This window comes from Meriones unguiculatus, chromosome 4, assembly GCF_030254825.1.
Source record: "Meriones unguiculatus strain TT.TT164.6M chromosome 4, Bangor_MerUng_6.1, whole genome shotgun sequence".
NCBI classification, from domain to species: domain Eukaryota; kingdom Metazoa; phylum Chordata; class Mammalia; order Rodentia; family Muridae; genus Meriones; species Meriones unguiculatus.
This window is the reverse complement of record NC_083352.1, coordinates 111,018,906-111,034,703: the sequence shown is the minus strand read 5'-3', so window position 1 is coordinate 111,034,703 and position 15,798 is coordinate 111,018,906. Positions and strand designations below refer to the sequence as shown.

Sequence of the window (15,798 nt, the reverse complement as noted above, 5' to 3'; positions counted from 1 at the left end):
ACCTCTGCATCAGCTCCTGCCTCCAAATTCCCGCCCTGAGTTCCCTCAGTGGTGGACCATAATCTGTGAAACAACACTCCAAGCTGTTTTTAGCTGGTATTTTAGCACAGCAAATTTAAGACACCTGTTTGCACTTGGGCAGCCTCTGGCCAGGGCATCAATACAAGCAGAGAAAGAAGCAGAATATGGGGACAGCAGCCTCCATCCAGCCTACACCCCAACAACCTGGCAAGGACAAAGTGTGATTGGAGTGGATCTCTTTCTTTACTGAACTTTGCAAAGACTGAAGCCCTCAGAGACCCATGGAAGATCACCCCTAAGGCTTTACAGATTTCTATTTTCTTCTCTGTGGCCCAAGAAGTTAGGCTGCCAGGCTTCCGAGCTAGACCACTCAGGGCTTAGCCTGTGGCTCACCCACTTCCTGTGTGCCCCTAGGCATGTTATCTAACCTCTGCGTGCCGAGTCCTGCCTAGAAACACCAAGAGACTTCTACCTGTCTTCACAGGGAAAGGTCCCTGAGCAATGACCAGCTTTACTAGTCAAATGACATCTCCTCCCCACAGTGTCATCAAATATCCCAAGAAAGCTGGGGCAAAGCAGAGATCCAGGAGCTAAGCCCGGGAGGGCATGCGCAAACACAAGGCATCTGGAAAAGAGATGTCAGCAGCCCCCATCGGTGAGGATGAGTACCTTGCAATCCTTCCTGTTTTCCTGAGTACAACAAGAAAAAAAAAGGAGTGGGGACAGAGCCCAGTGACATTATACCTGCTAAGCACACCGGAGGCCCCAGGTTCAAGCTCTACACCGACAAAGCAGCAGGGGCAAGGAACATGTGCATGTGCGTGTGTGTGTGTGGTCATATAGAGAACGTTCATGCGTATGCACATGTCAACAACTGTAGAGGACTCACGATTCACTATACCTGTAAATCATAGGTTTCCAGGTATGTGCAGGCATATGCGTGGTTACATACGAAACATACCATCTCTGAGTGTGTTTGTGACCTTGTGTGCATGCTCACAATCCCTTCTCACTCTGCACGCTGGGCTTGGGGACCACCTAGAGCCAACGTGCCCAAGTTTCAATTCTAAATTCAGGGTCCCAAGTTGAGGAGGCACGCCCCCTGACCTCCTGTGGTCGGGTTCGAGGCCTGGGAGGGTGAAAACACCATTTGAAAGGAAGTGTACCACAGAAGGGCCACAGAGTACAACCTCAGCATAAGACTGGCGCTGGCCTCACATCTGTGTCTCACATGTGTCCCAGTGTACGGCGGGGAGAGAACTCTAAACTGCCTTGTGGGAGCCAGCACTGGTAGCTTCATCCTCACAGGATGCCACAGAGGGAAACTGAGGAACACAGCAAGGTATCTCCTTCCTCCTGTACTGGGCCCATGTTAACTCATTTAATCTCTGCAGGGACCCTGTAAGGACAGTGTTAGTGTCACCCCACGAGTGTCAACAGAGAGAGCACAGACTCCTATGAGCTCATACATCCTCACCTGCAAACAGAACTGATGACAGCTACTGGGCGTGGACAGGGTGCTTGCCAGCGAGCTCTAGGCCCTGGCTCATCATGCTATTCCAGATAAGCTGCTCCATGGGGAAGTCCCTCCAAGCTCTGCTGATTTCCTCAGTAACAGAGAAGAGATAGCAATCCTGCCTGAGCCGATGCACAGACGTAAGCCTGCTAGGGTCCACTGGGGCTCAAACGAAGCATCTTTGACATCTGTGACTGTCCCGGGATCCCTAAGAAGCCATCGCTCCCACCGACCCACCCAACCTCACTGTCCAGTTAATAAGAGTTGTTGACAGAGCTGGCGCCACCCAAGTCAGCCTGGAGCCTCACTCATGGTACCAGTAGAAGCTGCTGCCTATTTAGCCCAGGCCTCAGCCCCACACCCACTACACCCACAGGGTGTCTGGAGGCTCACAAAGCCCAGCTGAGGATGAGCGAGCAAGCTAGATAGATTTGCAGATAGGGTCACCATCCTCTCTCTCTGCACCTCCCTCTGTGCATCTCTCTTTATGTCTCTGTCTATCTCTGTGCATGTGTGTCTGTCTCTGCCTCTCTGCCTCTGTGTGTGTGTGTGTGTGTGCGTGCGTGTGTGTGTGTGTGTGTGCACGTACGCGCTGCATGCATCTGAGTGTGCGTGTGTACTCTCCCAAGTGTATGCATGCAAAGCAGGACATCGGGTGGTTTCCTCCATCACTCTACCTTGCTGTCTTAAGACAACCTCTCACAGACCTGGAAGCCCACCAACTTGGCTGGCTAGACAGCAAGCTCTCAGGATCCTTCTGTCCCTGTTCCCCAGTGCTGTGAGGCTACATGCATGCACAGCTATCCCCAGTGTTAAACCTGGGTGCTGGGGATTTGAACTCAGGTCTCTGTCTGCAGACAAGTACTTTTTCTTGCCACTGAGCCATCTCCTGAGCCAATGGTCACTCTCCTTTGAAGGGCTACTTAAGCAGAGGTTCCTTCCCCCTAGGTCCCCCAAAGGTCCCGTGTGAGGAAGACAGACAAGGGTAGAGCTTGACACCCAACTCCTGATATGCTGCCCAATACCACAGCCAGCAGCTAAGATGCTGCAGAACCTTCTAGAAATCTGTCCCAACTCACTCACGTCAGCCCTGCAACTGGAGGACCAAGTAGCCAGATACTACCCCATGTTTCTTTTCTGTGCCTCAGTCATTTCAGAGCCATCTGGGAACGGCAGACAGCATGTGGATGGAGGGAAGGAGACTGACAAGAGCCAAGTCAGAGCCCAGGCTGAGGCTCGAGGCTTCTTGGCCAGGGTTTCAAGTTCCCTTCACTTCCCAGAGCTTCTTGCTACATCGGCAAACTGGGACTGAGTCTCCTAGTCCTGCTGAGGGTGCAATCTGATCCTGTACACAACCAGAAACAACCGGACCCAGAGGGCCAGCAGGGCTCACAAGGACCCCGCTGCGTCCACAGCCCTGTCTCTCTGGATCTGAGGCGCATAGATTCTGCTAGTCTGCCTGTCCAGCAAGCCTCAGGCTCCAGCTCTGCATCCCCAGCTTGGCACCAGGATCGCAAGCATACACAATCACCCCTGGAGAATTGGAGAGAGAACTGGAGAGCCAATTCAGGTGAACACTCCATCTGTGAGCCCTCTTCTAGCCTGCACCCATTCTGTTTGTGTGCGTATCGTACTGAGAAGCAAAAGGCTTCCCATCCTCCGGGCAAGCACCGAGCTGTATCCCAGCCCCACACCCCAACAGCTCTTGACAAAAGAAAAGAAGTTTAAAAGATGAAGCCCCCCCCATAAGTTACACCCAATGCCCCAGAGCCAGTAAGAGCCAGCAATCCTTACCCCCCACACCCTGCTCCCTTTTGTCTCCCAGATAACAGCACAGCCCTGGGGTTCTGATCGCCCATGCCCACATCCAACAATCACCACAGCCCGGGTGACATCAGGCAAGTTGCCTCAGCGCTGTGCCCCAGTTTTGTTGTCTGTAAAATGAGCATTGTAATCTTACCACCTATGCTCCAGGGTGTCACCACAGACTAAATAGGTCACTGAGGAAAGCTCACGGTGAGTGTCGCTCTTAGGATGACACACATGCTCTCAGGGAGAGCCTGAGACTCACCTTCTGCCTTCTCCCTCTGGGAAACAGTGGCTTCTCCGACATGCTGGAAGTCTCCAAGCTCTGCCTAGACCTAAAGGAAATGCCTCTCTCCCTGAGGCTTACCAGGGACACCCTGTCTTCTGAGGGAGTCTTGGAGCACAGCCTTCTTCCCCTGGCTGTTTTTTTGGGGAGGAGCTGAGTCCACACATGGCCCCATCACCTCAGTGTCTGTAGCTGGACACTGCTTTCTCCCTCTCCTGCTCACCTCAGGTGTGTCATCCTGAGCTCACCACAACCATTGTAGCTCCCGGAAGGTCACACAGCCACAGGCGGCTCGTTGATGCCCTTGGCTTGGGCTGTGCCCTCAATAAAGTTTTGGTTTAACTACTAATGCCACAACAAGGGGCCGGGTACAGTAGAGAGGCGAGAGGGCAGGACGGGGGGCAGCTTCTCCTGACAGGGCCTCTGCATTCACATGCTGCTCCGCCCTACCTTTCCCCATCCTTATCTTCTGATAAAAGGATTGGATCAAGTCATATGCAAGGTGCCTCCCACACACACAGAAAAATAGTGAAGAGCCTGCATGGGATGGACAGGATGACGTCACCTTACAGTCAGATGGCAAACACAACTGTCTCGGCTACAGCCAGCCCAGCCAGGGTGCCGTGGGGTGCATGTGGAGGTCAGAGGGCAGCTGTCAGAAGTTGTTTCTCTCTTTCCTACATGTGAGTCGAAGGGACAGAACTCAGGTTATCAGGCTGGGGGTTGGGGAAGCACCTGCTGAGCCATCTCACCAGCCCTCACTTCTTTTTATCAGACCTGTCATTGGGTCACCTCTGTGGAGACAGAGATTAAAGAACTTATGAACAAACAGTCCCCAGTCACCTCAGGGCATACCCTCCCCGCCCCACAGACTCTTCCTCCCCTTCTGAAGTCTGATGGGGGGGAGGCCACTCGCTCCCCTCTCCCACCCAGCTGAGCCCACCTTACTCCCCTACACCCAGCGGCCCATGATTCTCCAGAGATGTCAACACCCCAGTTCCACCTCGACAAATGACCATCAGCAAGACCCATTTCCTGTCACACATCTAAAAAGGAAGCGGGAAGTCCTGAGCTCACAGACTTATCTGAGAAGACCACATGCGAGGCTGTCTGAGGGGCGCTGCTCCCTAACCTCACCAGGAAGGGGAACTCCAGCTGGCTTTTCTCCCTTCTCCCACACAGCTTCAGAGTGAGTGATCCTGGAGGCCTCCATCAGCCCATGCACAGAAAGCCTGACACCCTCCCCAGCCTCCTGACAGGAGGAGCCACCTGAACAGGTGCCTGAGAATTGCCCCTTCCCCTCAAAGCTGAGACCTGCTGCCTGAGATGAGGGGACAGCCAGGGTTATGCCTCTGTGAGGAAGTCCTGAGAGAGCCCCATGCTTCCTCTTGAATCCTTGAACCTAGATCCCACAGCTGTGCTGGAATTAGAGATGTGCCATGCCAGCCCCCATTCATGCGGCCCTGAGGATGGGGCCCAGGGGCTTCGTGCCTGTGAGCTGGGCAATCTACCAAAGGAGCTACATCCACAGCCGTGAAGATCCCCACTTAAAATCCGCTTCCGTGCTAAAACTCGGAGTGTCCCACCTCTCATAAATAAAACTTTATTGAACAGCAAGCACAGGCTGTTCAATAAAGTTTTAAATAATAATCTACCTACTGTCTTTTGAAGAAACTGAACAGACCACAGCCTCCGAAAGCTCACATTTGCAAAGACACAGGCCGGAAGAGAGAAGTGAACTCTGGGCGCAGAGTGGCAGTCTTCCCCTGGGCTCGCCATCCAGCCCTTTCCCTTTCTGGAACTTTCCATGGCCCAGCCCTAGATGACTGGTGCAAAAGCCCCACTGTGAGCTGGAGCGCAGCCCTCTGTGATCCCAGAAGGGCAGCAGAGCCCCTCTGGCCAGGCCAGATGCTCCCCGCCCCCTCTATTTATCTATCTCTATCTCTCTTTCTCTCTGCTACTATCGAGTCTGTGAGAAGCTGAGCCCATCTTCTTACATGGCCTCCCAGCCACAAGCCTCAGCCAACTGGACTCAATGGTGGCATGGTCCTCTGACCAGCCTCAGTCAGAATCCTCAGGGGCAGCAGGACTTGGACTCCAAGGAGCCGGCAAGAGAGTCAGAGCCTGGCCAGCAGGTGATGTCATAAGGAGAGAAGGCTAAACAGGAGGTGTGGGCACTGGCTTTTCTCCGTGAGAGGGAAGTCAGGCTGAGCTGTCCAGGGACATGTGGATGACAAGCAAGAGCCTGAAGCAACCAGAACTCTGTCCTGAAACACCAATGGCCTTGAACGAGTTCAGAGACCTCACCCTGATAAAAAAATGCACCTGGGTCTCATGAGCAGTAAATGCTTTTAAAATGCTGACCACCGTGCTGATTGTAGCACCTGCTTGCTGTTCCTGTCACACTCAGAACCTTGCCTGGCCCACAGCAGGTACTCAATAAATATGCGTTTAGGGACCAGTGAATGAAAATAGCTCAGGCGCCAAAAAGCATAAGAGCCCTCCAAAGGAGCCCCCCAGCTCCCTTCCTCCTCTCAGCTCTTGGACAATAAGAGCCTCAGCATTCTGTGTCCCCTTCCTGGTCCACGCACCCACCCCAGGCCCCCAGCCCCACATCCCGGCCTGGGCCCACGCACCCTGGCCCCTCACATTCTAGTTACACTGGCCTCTTTCTGTTTGTCTCAAGGGCTTTTCCTCCCGGGCTCCTGGGCGCAAGCTGTGCCCTGCCCCGACCCCAGTATCCCATGTACTCAGCCCCAGCCCCCATCTCAGAGAACTCCACTGATCTCTGCCCATCTGCACTCACTCCTTTGTTTTACATGTCCAAAGCTCTGGGAACTCTTCCTTCCTACCACTTGACTGAGTTAATCCATCCACCACCCTCCAGATCCAGATCCATCGCTGTCCCCTGCCCCCCTCACAAAAGAGCCACAACTCAATACTCTTCCCGAGCGTAGAGCCATGCCCAGCGGATGGCACAGAGGTGGGAAAGCGCCACAAATGAATCTGCCGCTGGATGGACTGTGAAAAGCCATTTCCAGGCCCTTGCTTCCATCGGATGTCAGGCATTCTGGAGCTGGCCATACTGTCCCTTCCCCTGCAACACCCGGAAGCTGCCTCTGGTAGTCCTTTTCTCCTCCTCTGCCTTTAGTGAGCTTCTTCATCAGGACCCAGTGTCCCAGCAACCCACAGGCCAGGGTCCCCTCCTCAAACAACTAGGCCTTGTCAAAAATAATATTTATTTATTTATTTATTTTTGCATAAAGTGGTGTTAAAATAGCTGGTAACTGAACAGCCCTTCTGCCACAGAGACTCAAAACAAGACAAAAGGTCACAAGGCCAACGACTGTGGGAGAGGACACACCTAACAGTCTGTGGTCCTTTGGGCAGGGATGCCCATAGGCAGGCCAGTCCACATTTGCTTCCCTTCCCACCCGGGGCTGGAGATCAAACAGCATGGAGCCCCCCTGAGCCAATTGGCTGGGCTTCAGCCTCCCTGGCTGCTGCTTGCTGGAATCCAAGGAAGTGATGTCAGAGAGGATGTGGCTCCCTGAGGGCCTCAAGGCCCTGGCCAAGGGCTGTGCAAGCACAGAGGGCAACTGTGATGGGGACAGCGGGGGACTTGAGAGGCTGCAAGTAGACTAGGGCTGGCACTTTCTGGCTCACCAGAGTGGAGCTGACCTACCAATCACCCAGAGGCCAGGCCTTGGAGTCAGGGTATCATCAGTATTCCCCTACCCACAGAGTCCCAAAGCCAGTGCCCACCGAGATCCAGGAGCAAACAGGGTGAGTCCCTGGCAGTAAGGAGCAACCGAGGCTTCACACAGGTGGCCCCTCTCCATCCAGCTATACAGTCAGCTGGCACAGTTCACGATGGATCCAGGACTTGGGCTGACCGCCATTAGAGAAATGATAGCAAAATCCAGCCTATACTCCCTGTAGGTCAGCCCTGTGTCAGAGCAGAAGGCACAAGCACAGATACACGGGAAAGGGGAAAGGGAGGGGAGGGGAGGGGAGGTGAAGGGAGGGGTTGAGAACAGGAGAAGCTGATTTTAGGACTGCCAGGTCAGAGAGCAGCCTGTGCAAGAATGTTTCATTTTTCTCCCCTTCTCCTTGGCATCTACTCATTGTGCAGAACAATGGGCTTCAGAATGGCTTTGTCATACCTGTGTAGCAAGTGCTTTGATCACAGTCAGGAGCCCTAACTAGGGGAACATGCCCAGTGCACTTAGGGAGAGCTTTTGGGTTTGGGGGTTTGTTTGTCTGGTCTCTACTTCTATACTCCGGCTTTGTAATTTCTAAGGAAGCTTTTAATATATATATTAATATATTATAATATGTTAATATATTAAAATTTATATTGGTACATTTAGCCAGGACCTAGATATCAGCCGTGCAGTCTCTGGCCTGGAACAGGACCAGTCCGCATGGTGGGCAATGGAAGGTTCCATAGCTGAAAGAATTGGCGAGTTCATTGGCAAACTGAAGGACCTAAAGCAAACAGCTTCTTCCCCTTTCCCTCTACTCATCGGTGGATCCCTTGAGAAACTGCTTTGTAGAAAACCCACACACTCCCTAGAAAGAAGATGCCTGATGACCACAGACTGCAGCCAGACCCCGCCATAGCTGAGATGCTGGGGCTCCAAGCAGAAGGCCCAGAAGAGAAGCCGGAAGAGGAAGACCTTAGAAACAAAATGCTCCAGTTCAACCCGGACTGCCCAGAGCACAACAGCTCAGACCCACATGAAGCTTGTCCAAATGCCCCACTTCAAAGAGGGCATCATCACGGCCAGCAGCCACGAGAACTGTGGGCATCCGACTAATGAGGTGAAGTCCAGCGGAAAGGCCGAGCCCTTGGTCACCAGGATCACCCTCCGCATCACCGATGCCTCAGACATGACCCGAGACCTCCTGAAGTCTGAGACCCGTGACATGGAAACCCTGGAGCTCGAGTTTGAACAGAGAATGGCTATCCTTGGAGGCAAGGTCACCGCTCTAGGACTGCCGAGAGATATCCGAGAACCCATTCACACGGGGCCACAGCTCGGATCCTGATCACTCAGAGAACCTGCAGGTGGTTAGCGGGAAGCTGGACCAGACGATCGAGGGGGAGGTGAAGGCCCACTTTATCATGAATGATCGGCAGGAAACAGTTACCTGCAGAGCTTGTGTGCCCCCTGAAGATGATCCGGAGACGCAGGTAGAACGGGACAAGCGCACCTTTGCCCAAAATGAGGGGCTCGGCCCCAACAACAGAAGACAGAGGACTATGGGGCAGGCCTGGCCCCACAGCGGTAGCAGTGGGCAGCTCACAGCTCACAGGACACTCACACCGCAGGGTTTTTTTTATTCCTATTGGAAAAACAATGAGCAGCCAAGACCTCGCCCATGGTGAGGAGGAAACCGCTTGAGCTAGGAATCTAAGCACGTGAGGTGAGCAGGCCCACTGTGCTCCTTGACCTTCTTTTGGAGGCCTTGGGTGAGTGTGAGAAGAAACGCCGTGTGGTCTGCCGTCACCTTTTGCCTGTGAGCTCCCTGACCTCCAATGCTGGGCCTCTGAAGTTTGAGAGGGTGAGCTGCAGCTGGCCTTAGGCGTACCAAGTACCAACTTTCAGCAGGAAAGAAGGTCTGAGGGGCCTAGCAAGCATAGGTGAAGAAGCTTACCTTAAAGTGACGGCTTTTAAATGAATAAACAAACAAACAAAAAAGGCAGGACTCGGGGTGGGGGGAGGCAGAGGCAGGCAGATCTCTGTGAGTTGGAGGCCATCCTGGTCTACACAGCGAGTCCAGGACAGCCAAGGCTGCATAGAGAAACCCTCCCTCACAAAACAAAAAGGAAAGAGGAGAAGAAAAGGCAGGACCATCTTCCACATGGACATCATGTTTCCTCGCCCTGCTCTGGACACTTCCCCACAGACTGCAGTTCTCTGGTAAGCTCTCCACACACAACATCTCAGGCTTCCCTCCCACTCCAAGGAGTAAGAACCTGAGGTATCCACAGTCTTACAAACAGCAGCAAGGCAGAGTGAATCTCTGGTGACAGGTGCAGGCCACAGAAGTAAGAGAATGTGAGTCCATACCTGCACCACAGGGTGGCCTCCTGTTGGGGCTTTGACGGCGCCGCGGCTGCCCTCTGTCTCATAGTGGGCCCGGTGATGGGGCTTGGGCTGGACCTCGATCCGAAGCTCATAGGAGCCTGACTGATTGGAGAGCGGCCACTCTAGCGGAGGGAGGGACGCAGTCACAGGAATGCTGTGGGAAGAAAAGACCCGGTCGTGAGGACACAAAACCAAATCCGTCTGTCTGTACACTAAATGTAAATGGCCCCTCTTCTGTGCCCAGGGGTACAAGAATAAAATGCTGAGTGTTGAGGGGCTGCAGATCACTTAGACATGACAGTGGAACTCGTCACAAGGCAGGGGACTTCCCTTTGCTTTCATTTCATCCTGATGAAGGCAGTGTAGTCGGCTTCATGCGGAACGAAGCTAATTTTATTAGGTGCGGGGTCTTGCCTGTTTCCAGTGACTGCAATGGCTTCTCTAGGAATTGTAAAGAACCCCACTTTGACCTCTCTAAAACATCCCTCTGCCAGAATGCTTTCTTTTCCAGAGGGCAAAGGTAAGTGTGGGAATGCTTCAGTGAGCTGTCACCACCTCACTGTGGACTGAAATGCTTCACCTCTCAGGAACAGTCATGGCAAGGAGACCAGGTGATAGCTGCGAGGGTCTCTGTCTGATTATCTCGATTAGCAAAAGTGCATTTGGGAGTGAGCGCAGGTCCACTCATAATCACTGATTGATGGGCCACTGCGTGTTGGGTTCTACAAGCACAGAGAAGAATCTAGCTTGGGCGTGGACGCACCAAACCAGGTGAACCCAAAGAGAAGTGCAAAAGGACAATCGCTATCATGACTAGAGTGCCCTCACACCCACTCTCCTGTGACTTTGGGCAGATGCCTGAAACTCTCTGGCTCCCGGTTTCCTCAATTGTGAAGGGGCATCCTGAAATCCTGTGAGGAGCTGAGCAGCAAAGTAATAACCATTAGCACTAATAGTTTTTCCTGGAAAATGCACACACATACATATGTACACACACAAACACATATATTTACATGCACATACATATATATACATGTACATGTACACACATCACATACGTACAGGGACACACAAATTCTTATCCATACAGGTACACGCTCACATAATATACCATACACAGACGTACATACAGGGACACATACATACACATATAATAGAGAAACATATATACACATGTGCATGCACACATATATGCATACCACACATCCATGTACATAGACATATACATACACACAATATGCATATGGGCACATATATACATACACCACACACATACATATACAACACATGTACATACACACCACACACATGTTCATGCACATATACAAATACATACATATGTGTCCATACACACACTACAGCACACACACATGCACATATACATACACACACACCACACACACCACACACATCACACACACCCTTCATTTTCTCTGAGCTCTGATTTGGCTATGGCGTTGGATGCACAGACCAGACTTTGAGGGCGGGGCCTTTATAAGGAATGGCCGAGGGAGGGAGTAAATGATGCGCCCTAGGCGACAGCCACTGTGGAGAATGTGCACTAACACCCTCACAACCGCCTGCTGTATCAGACACCCACAGCACCCACTTCACAGATGAGGAAGCTAAGGCTTGGGGCAGTGAGCATCCTTCCCAGGTACAGGAAGTGTCATCCATGTGACCAAATTCCACGGAAATAACAAAAACACCCGCTCGCGAGCACACTTGGGAGCAGACCGCTCTCAAGGCCCCACCTACCTGCAGATGGGAATGGCTGGCACCAGCTGTTTGGGCCAGGTGGGTGGTACCAGCAGGATGGACTCCGGAGCGGAATTCCTCCTCTCCTCCTGCTCACACGGCCCCAGGAACTCCACGGCGGCGGGGTAGATGTGGCGGGCCAGGCCCGCCTTGGAGGGGGCGGTGGGCACGGGAGTCGGGTCAGGACTGGTCTTCCATATCTTGGAGGGGATCCCGCAGGGCGAGTCGGCGGCCAGGCTGTTGAGGGCATCCATGAGAACAGCGGAGCCGGCCGTGGGGGGGTACCCAGCGGGGATGCCGTCGTCCTGGGGTGCCACGTGCGGCGAGGGCTGTGGCGAGGGGCTCCGGGAGCGCTGGGGCGAGGCTGCGGGCAGAGGGGCAACCAGGGCCTCTGCGCACGAATGCCTCCGCTTGGCACCGGGTGAGGAGGAGCGGGACGCCGGACGGGGCACGGGCGAGTGTCGGCCCAGGCAGCTGTCCTCCGCGAGGCTGGTTCGAGGTGACATTATTGGAGAGGTTCTGGGGGAATAATGAGCAGGGATGTTTTGAAACTGGGGACACAGGTCGTCGGGCCCGGCGTTATTGGGTGAGACGCAGGGCGAGGTGTAGGGGGAGAAGGTGTCAGAAATGAAGCTGGCAGAGGAGCCGCTGCTAGCGGGGCTCAAGCAAAGCGGCTCGCGGTAGCCCTCGAAGCCGGGCACCGGCAGCGTGAACCTCGGGCTGGCGCCCACGCCAGCCAGGGCCACGGCCGGCTGCTCAGGGGACAGGCCGGTGTCTCTCCCACGGAGGGCCCCCCCTGCCTGCATCAGTTCGTGGGATGGAGTGATCTCGATCCGAGGGCTTGGGCCCGAAGCCCCTGCTGGCTTGGCCGGGCTCAGAAAGTTCTGGAACCCTAGCCTATCCGGCTCTCCGAACCGGCCAGGGGGCTCGCCAGAGAGACTGGCGAGGGGGTTGCATGGCTTGAGGCCATAGTCCAGGACATCATTCGGGTATGCGAGTCCGGAGGGTGAGCTGATGGCCTTATGTGCGCTCGTTTCTTCTGGAAAGAGAAGGGGGGAGGGGGGTCTCAGAACCGGGCTGCAGAGTCACAGTCATGGGTGGGCGTGGCCTCCTGTCGCTGGTCGGTTTTTACAGCCCTCCATGCCAAGGCCTGAGCTTGCCTCAAGAGAGTCAGAGCGACAGGCGTTGGCTATGGCAGCCGTGTGGCTGGCAGGGGTATGGAAGACAAACTCCAAGCTGAGGCCTCAAACCACCCCTCAGCACTGAGTTTTAGAAACTGCCTGGTGTGACCATGAACACCCAAGTTTGATCCCCCAAGGGCCTACATAAAAGTCAGGCATGACAGTGCACTCCTGGCCAGGCAGAGACGGGGATCCCAGAGCTCACTGGCCAGATGGTGCAGCCAAATCGACTAACTACAGGTTCAGGGAGAGACCCTGCCGTAAAATAATAAGGCTGGAGAGCATTTGAGGGAGATACCCAACATCAACGTCTGGCCTCCGTATTCACACGTGTGCACGCCTGTGTTAACACGTCTATACACAGAAGAGATGCTTGAGTGGATTTGGTAGTTCCCACAGACCCACAGCTGGGCGATGAGACCCCGGCCTGGAATCTTATCTTCTGAGCCTCCCTCCTGACTGAGCTTATTTCAGGTCAGTGTGGTCACAACCCCATGCCTGGTGACTCTCCAGGGCCGCAGCTGGCCTCATCGTTTGACATGTATGATGTGGCCACAGGACACAGAGGGGCAACATGGGCTCTAGGATCCACAGAGCCTGTGTTTGAACGACTTTCTAGAACCGGCATCCATGGATCCTTCAGGTCCCTTTATAGATGTGGCCCAGGAGGGGACAAGAGTCCCCAAAGGTATGGAACTACCCAACTCAGAACTCCTCTCCTTCAAAGCAGCCACCTTGGTCACCAAACGTCAGGATCATGGCTACCGAACCCCCAAAGTGTTTAACAGGAGGGGATACGAGGCGAACAAATACCTCTTCAACAGCGGCAGCCATTTGGGGTTTCTGTTGACCCATCTCAAGGACCCACCACTGAGGAGAGGGTCGCTCCAGTAGATCAGGTTGCTCTACCACCTCATTCTGTCCCTTGATCCCCAAGCCTGACCCCTTACAGTCTTCACTGGGGAATTTCTGCAGAGCCACTAAGGGATGCTAGTTCCCTCTACCCGATACTGACTCTTTCTCCAAGCCACTACTTCTCCTTTTGTGGTGGGACCAGCCTTGGCTCCTCGGCTCTCACGCCTCTTTCCCCAGCCACCAGCAAATCCTGACCTCTGAGATACCAAGACATGAGCCAGCAGCGTCAGTATTCCCTGCGCAGCATGTATGTCTTGAGCCAAGGACCCCCCCTTATCTCTTACCCTCCCCAAATCTCCTCTGACCAATGTCCACTCTGGAAGTTGTCCTTCCGTGCATCCTCGGGCTCCTTAGTCATCATGGGTCCCGTCTGTCATCCTCACTTGCCTCCCCCAAGCAGCTCGGAGAAAGTCCTATTGACCTCTTCTTGAGCCTTCCCTCTCAGAGTCCTTGAGAGAGCTCTCTCCTCTCCCTTCAAGATATTCCAAGGAATGCTTCCCTTACTCCACACATCTGCTCTACCAGGGCCAGGTAAACCACACCCCAAGGGCCCACATTTTATCTGCTGATAAAGTTTAATTGGTATACAGCCATGCCTATTACTCACGTAGGGCCCAGGGCCTGCTTCTTCACTGGAACAGGAGAGCTTAGAGTTCTGGCAAGGTCTACGTGAGCCGCAAATCTTAAAATGTTTACTCCCTGGCTCTTTATGGAAGTTGGTAGTTCTACTCTTGACTAAGCTCCACTGAGGTTGGGTCCACAGCCACTATGTGTCAACATTGTTTGCCTGACACCCACCACAGTACCTGACACTTACAGGCCTCCACAGACACTTGGGAAGTGACTGAGAGAATAAACAAGAACCATGCCCAGGGCCCTGCAAGCCAGGAGTGGGATCTCCTGCTCTGGGGAGGACACTTTGGTGACCCCCGGCCTCTGTGGGCCTTTTCTGGGCCACCACAGAGAAAGTGTTCTCTGGCATGGCTGACCTGACTTCAGAATGCCCAGATGGTGTCCCTATTCCACATGAGAACTCCCAGGGGCTGCCCACCACTCTCAACAGGAGAACGAATTAATTCCCTTGGGCCAGCATGGCTGGGGTCCGTCTGTCTACCCTCAGCCTCTCCTCTCTCTGGATTCCAGGCAAAGCGGGGTTTGGTGGGGAAGTACCCACTCCCTCCTGGCCTCAGGACTTTGCTGTTGCTGTTCCCTCAGCAGCTCCATTCGCCCATGCCCACGTGCTCTGCCACCCTGTGCTCCCTGGGAGCTCCCAGGGCTGCCTGCTCTGCATCCCAAATGTCTCCCAGTTCTAGTGAAATAACCGTGTCATCGGCTCCTGATTAGCAAGCCTGCCTCGCTCCTCACCGGAGATGCCTCGAGGACTCCCCTGAGTCACACTGAGCCTCTGCCACCTGGGTGGGAGCTGGCACAGGTAGACCCCCAGCAGAGAGGAATGCCAGCAGCCCTCTGTAAAGGAATGCATCCCCATAAGAGCCACACGGGTCACCGACAGCACTCCTCCAAATGTCGATGCCCGGCCCATGAGGCAGAGGACATCGTCTGTGGAAAGGGTGACTGGGTAGGCAGCATCCAGCAAAATCTCAAATGTGCCTCCAGAGCCTTTAACAGCATCTCAGAAAGGCATCTTATGGAGACTCTCACATCCTCGGGAGAGGTGAGTGGTGGGGTAGTGTCCACACCCCTGGGGTTGGGGAAGGCTGGCCAGGAAGCCCCAACAATCTTCCTGTCTCTGCCTAACAGCAAGGAGTGTGCAACCTCACCCAGCTCTTTTACATGGGAGCCGGGATCCGAACTCAGGTCCTCATGCTTACCCACTGAGCCGTCTCCCTGGCCCTGCAAAAAAGGAGACTTTTTATTTCTGCATTATGTAGGGAAAACAAACTCAATTTCCCAAACATAATTAGCATAGGAACAGGTGGCAGGAGGTGGGGGTGACGTGGAATATACCACGTGACAATGAAACTCTGCTGACAGGGCGGGAAACAGCACCTAGCCTCGCTCTGCTGCTAACTGGCTGGTGGCAGAAGAAAAGTCCCCACCCACTCCGGGCCCCACAGTCTCACTTAGAACAGAGTAGAGGAAAGGCACGTCTGACTCTTTCACGGCTTTGATTTTTTTTTTTTTTTTCTAGCTCGGGTCTTCAGGGCTGGAGTTCATAGGATGCACAGCCAGGGTGAAGATGCGTCTGTTTGAGCT

At 53.9% G+C, this 15,798-nt stretch overlaps 1 protein-coding gene and 1 pseudogene across 9 annotated transcripts in view; one reads left to right on the top strand and one right to left on the bottom strand.

The window, feature by feature from the left end:
- The window catches only part of Nfatc2 (nuclear factor of activated T cells 2), a 118,540-nt gene that overhangs the window by 75,770 nt on the left and 26,972 nt on the right, over positions 1-15,798 (bottom strand). For 6 of the 9 annotated variants that reach the window (XM_060382783.1, XM_060382787.1, XM_060382784.1 and 3 more), the window contains exons 2-3: positions 11,486-12,524; positions 9,710-9,881 (exon numbers count right to left, since the gene is read on the bottom strand). In XM_060382783.1, coding sequence (XP_060238766.1) covers positions 9,710-9,881; positions 11,486-12,524 — 1,211 coding nt within the window. The remainder of the gene's footprint in view (positions 1-9,709; positions 9,882-11,485; positions 12,525-15,798) is intronic. The other 3 variants (XM_060382786.1, XM_060382785.1, XM_021634841.2) reach the window with 1 other exon arrangement.
- LOC110547357 (zinc finger protein ZPR1-like) lies at positions 3,395-8,927 on the top strand (annotated as a pseudogene).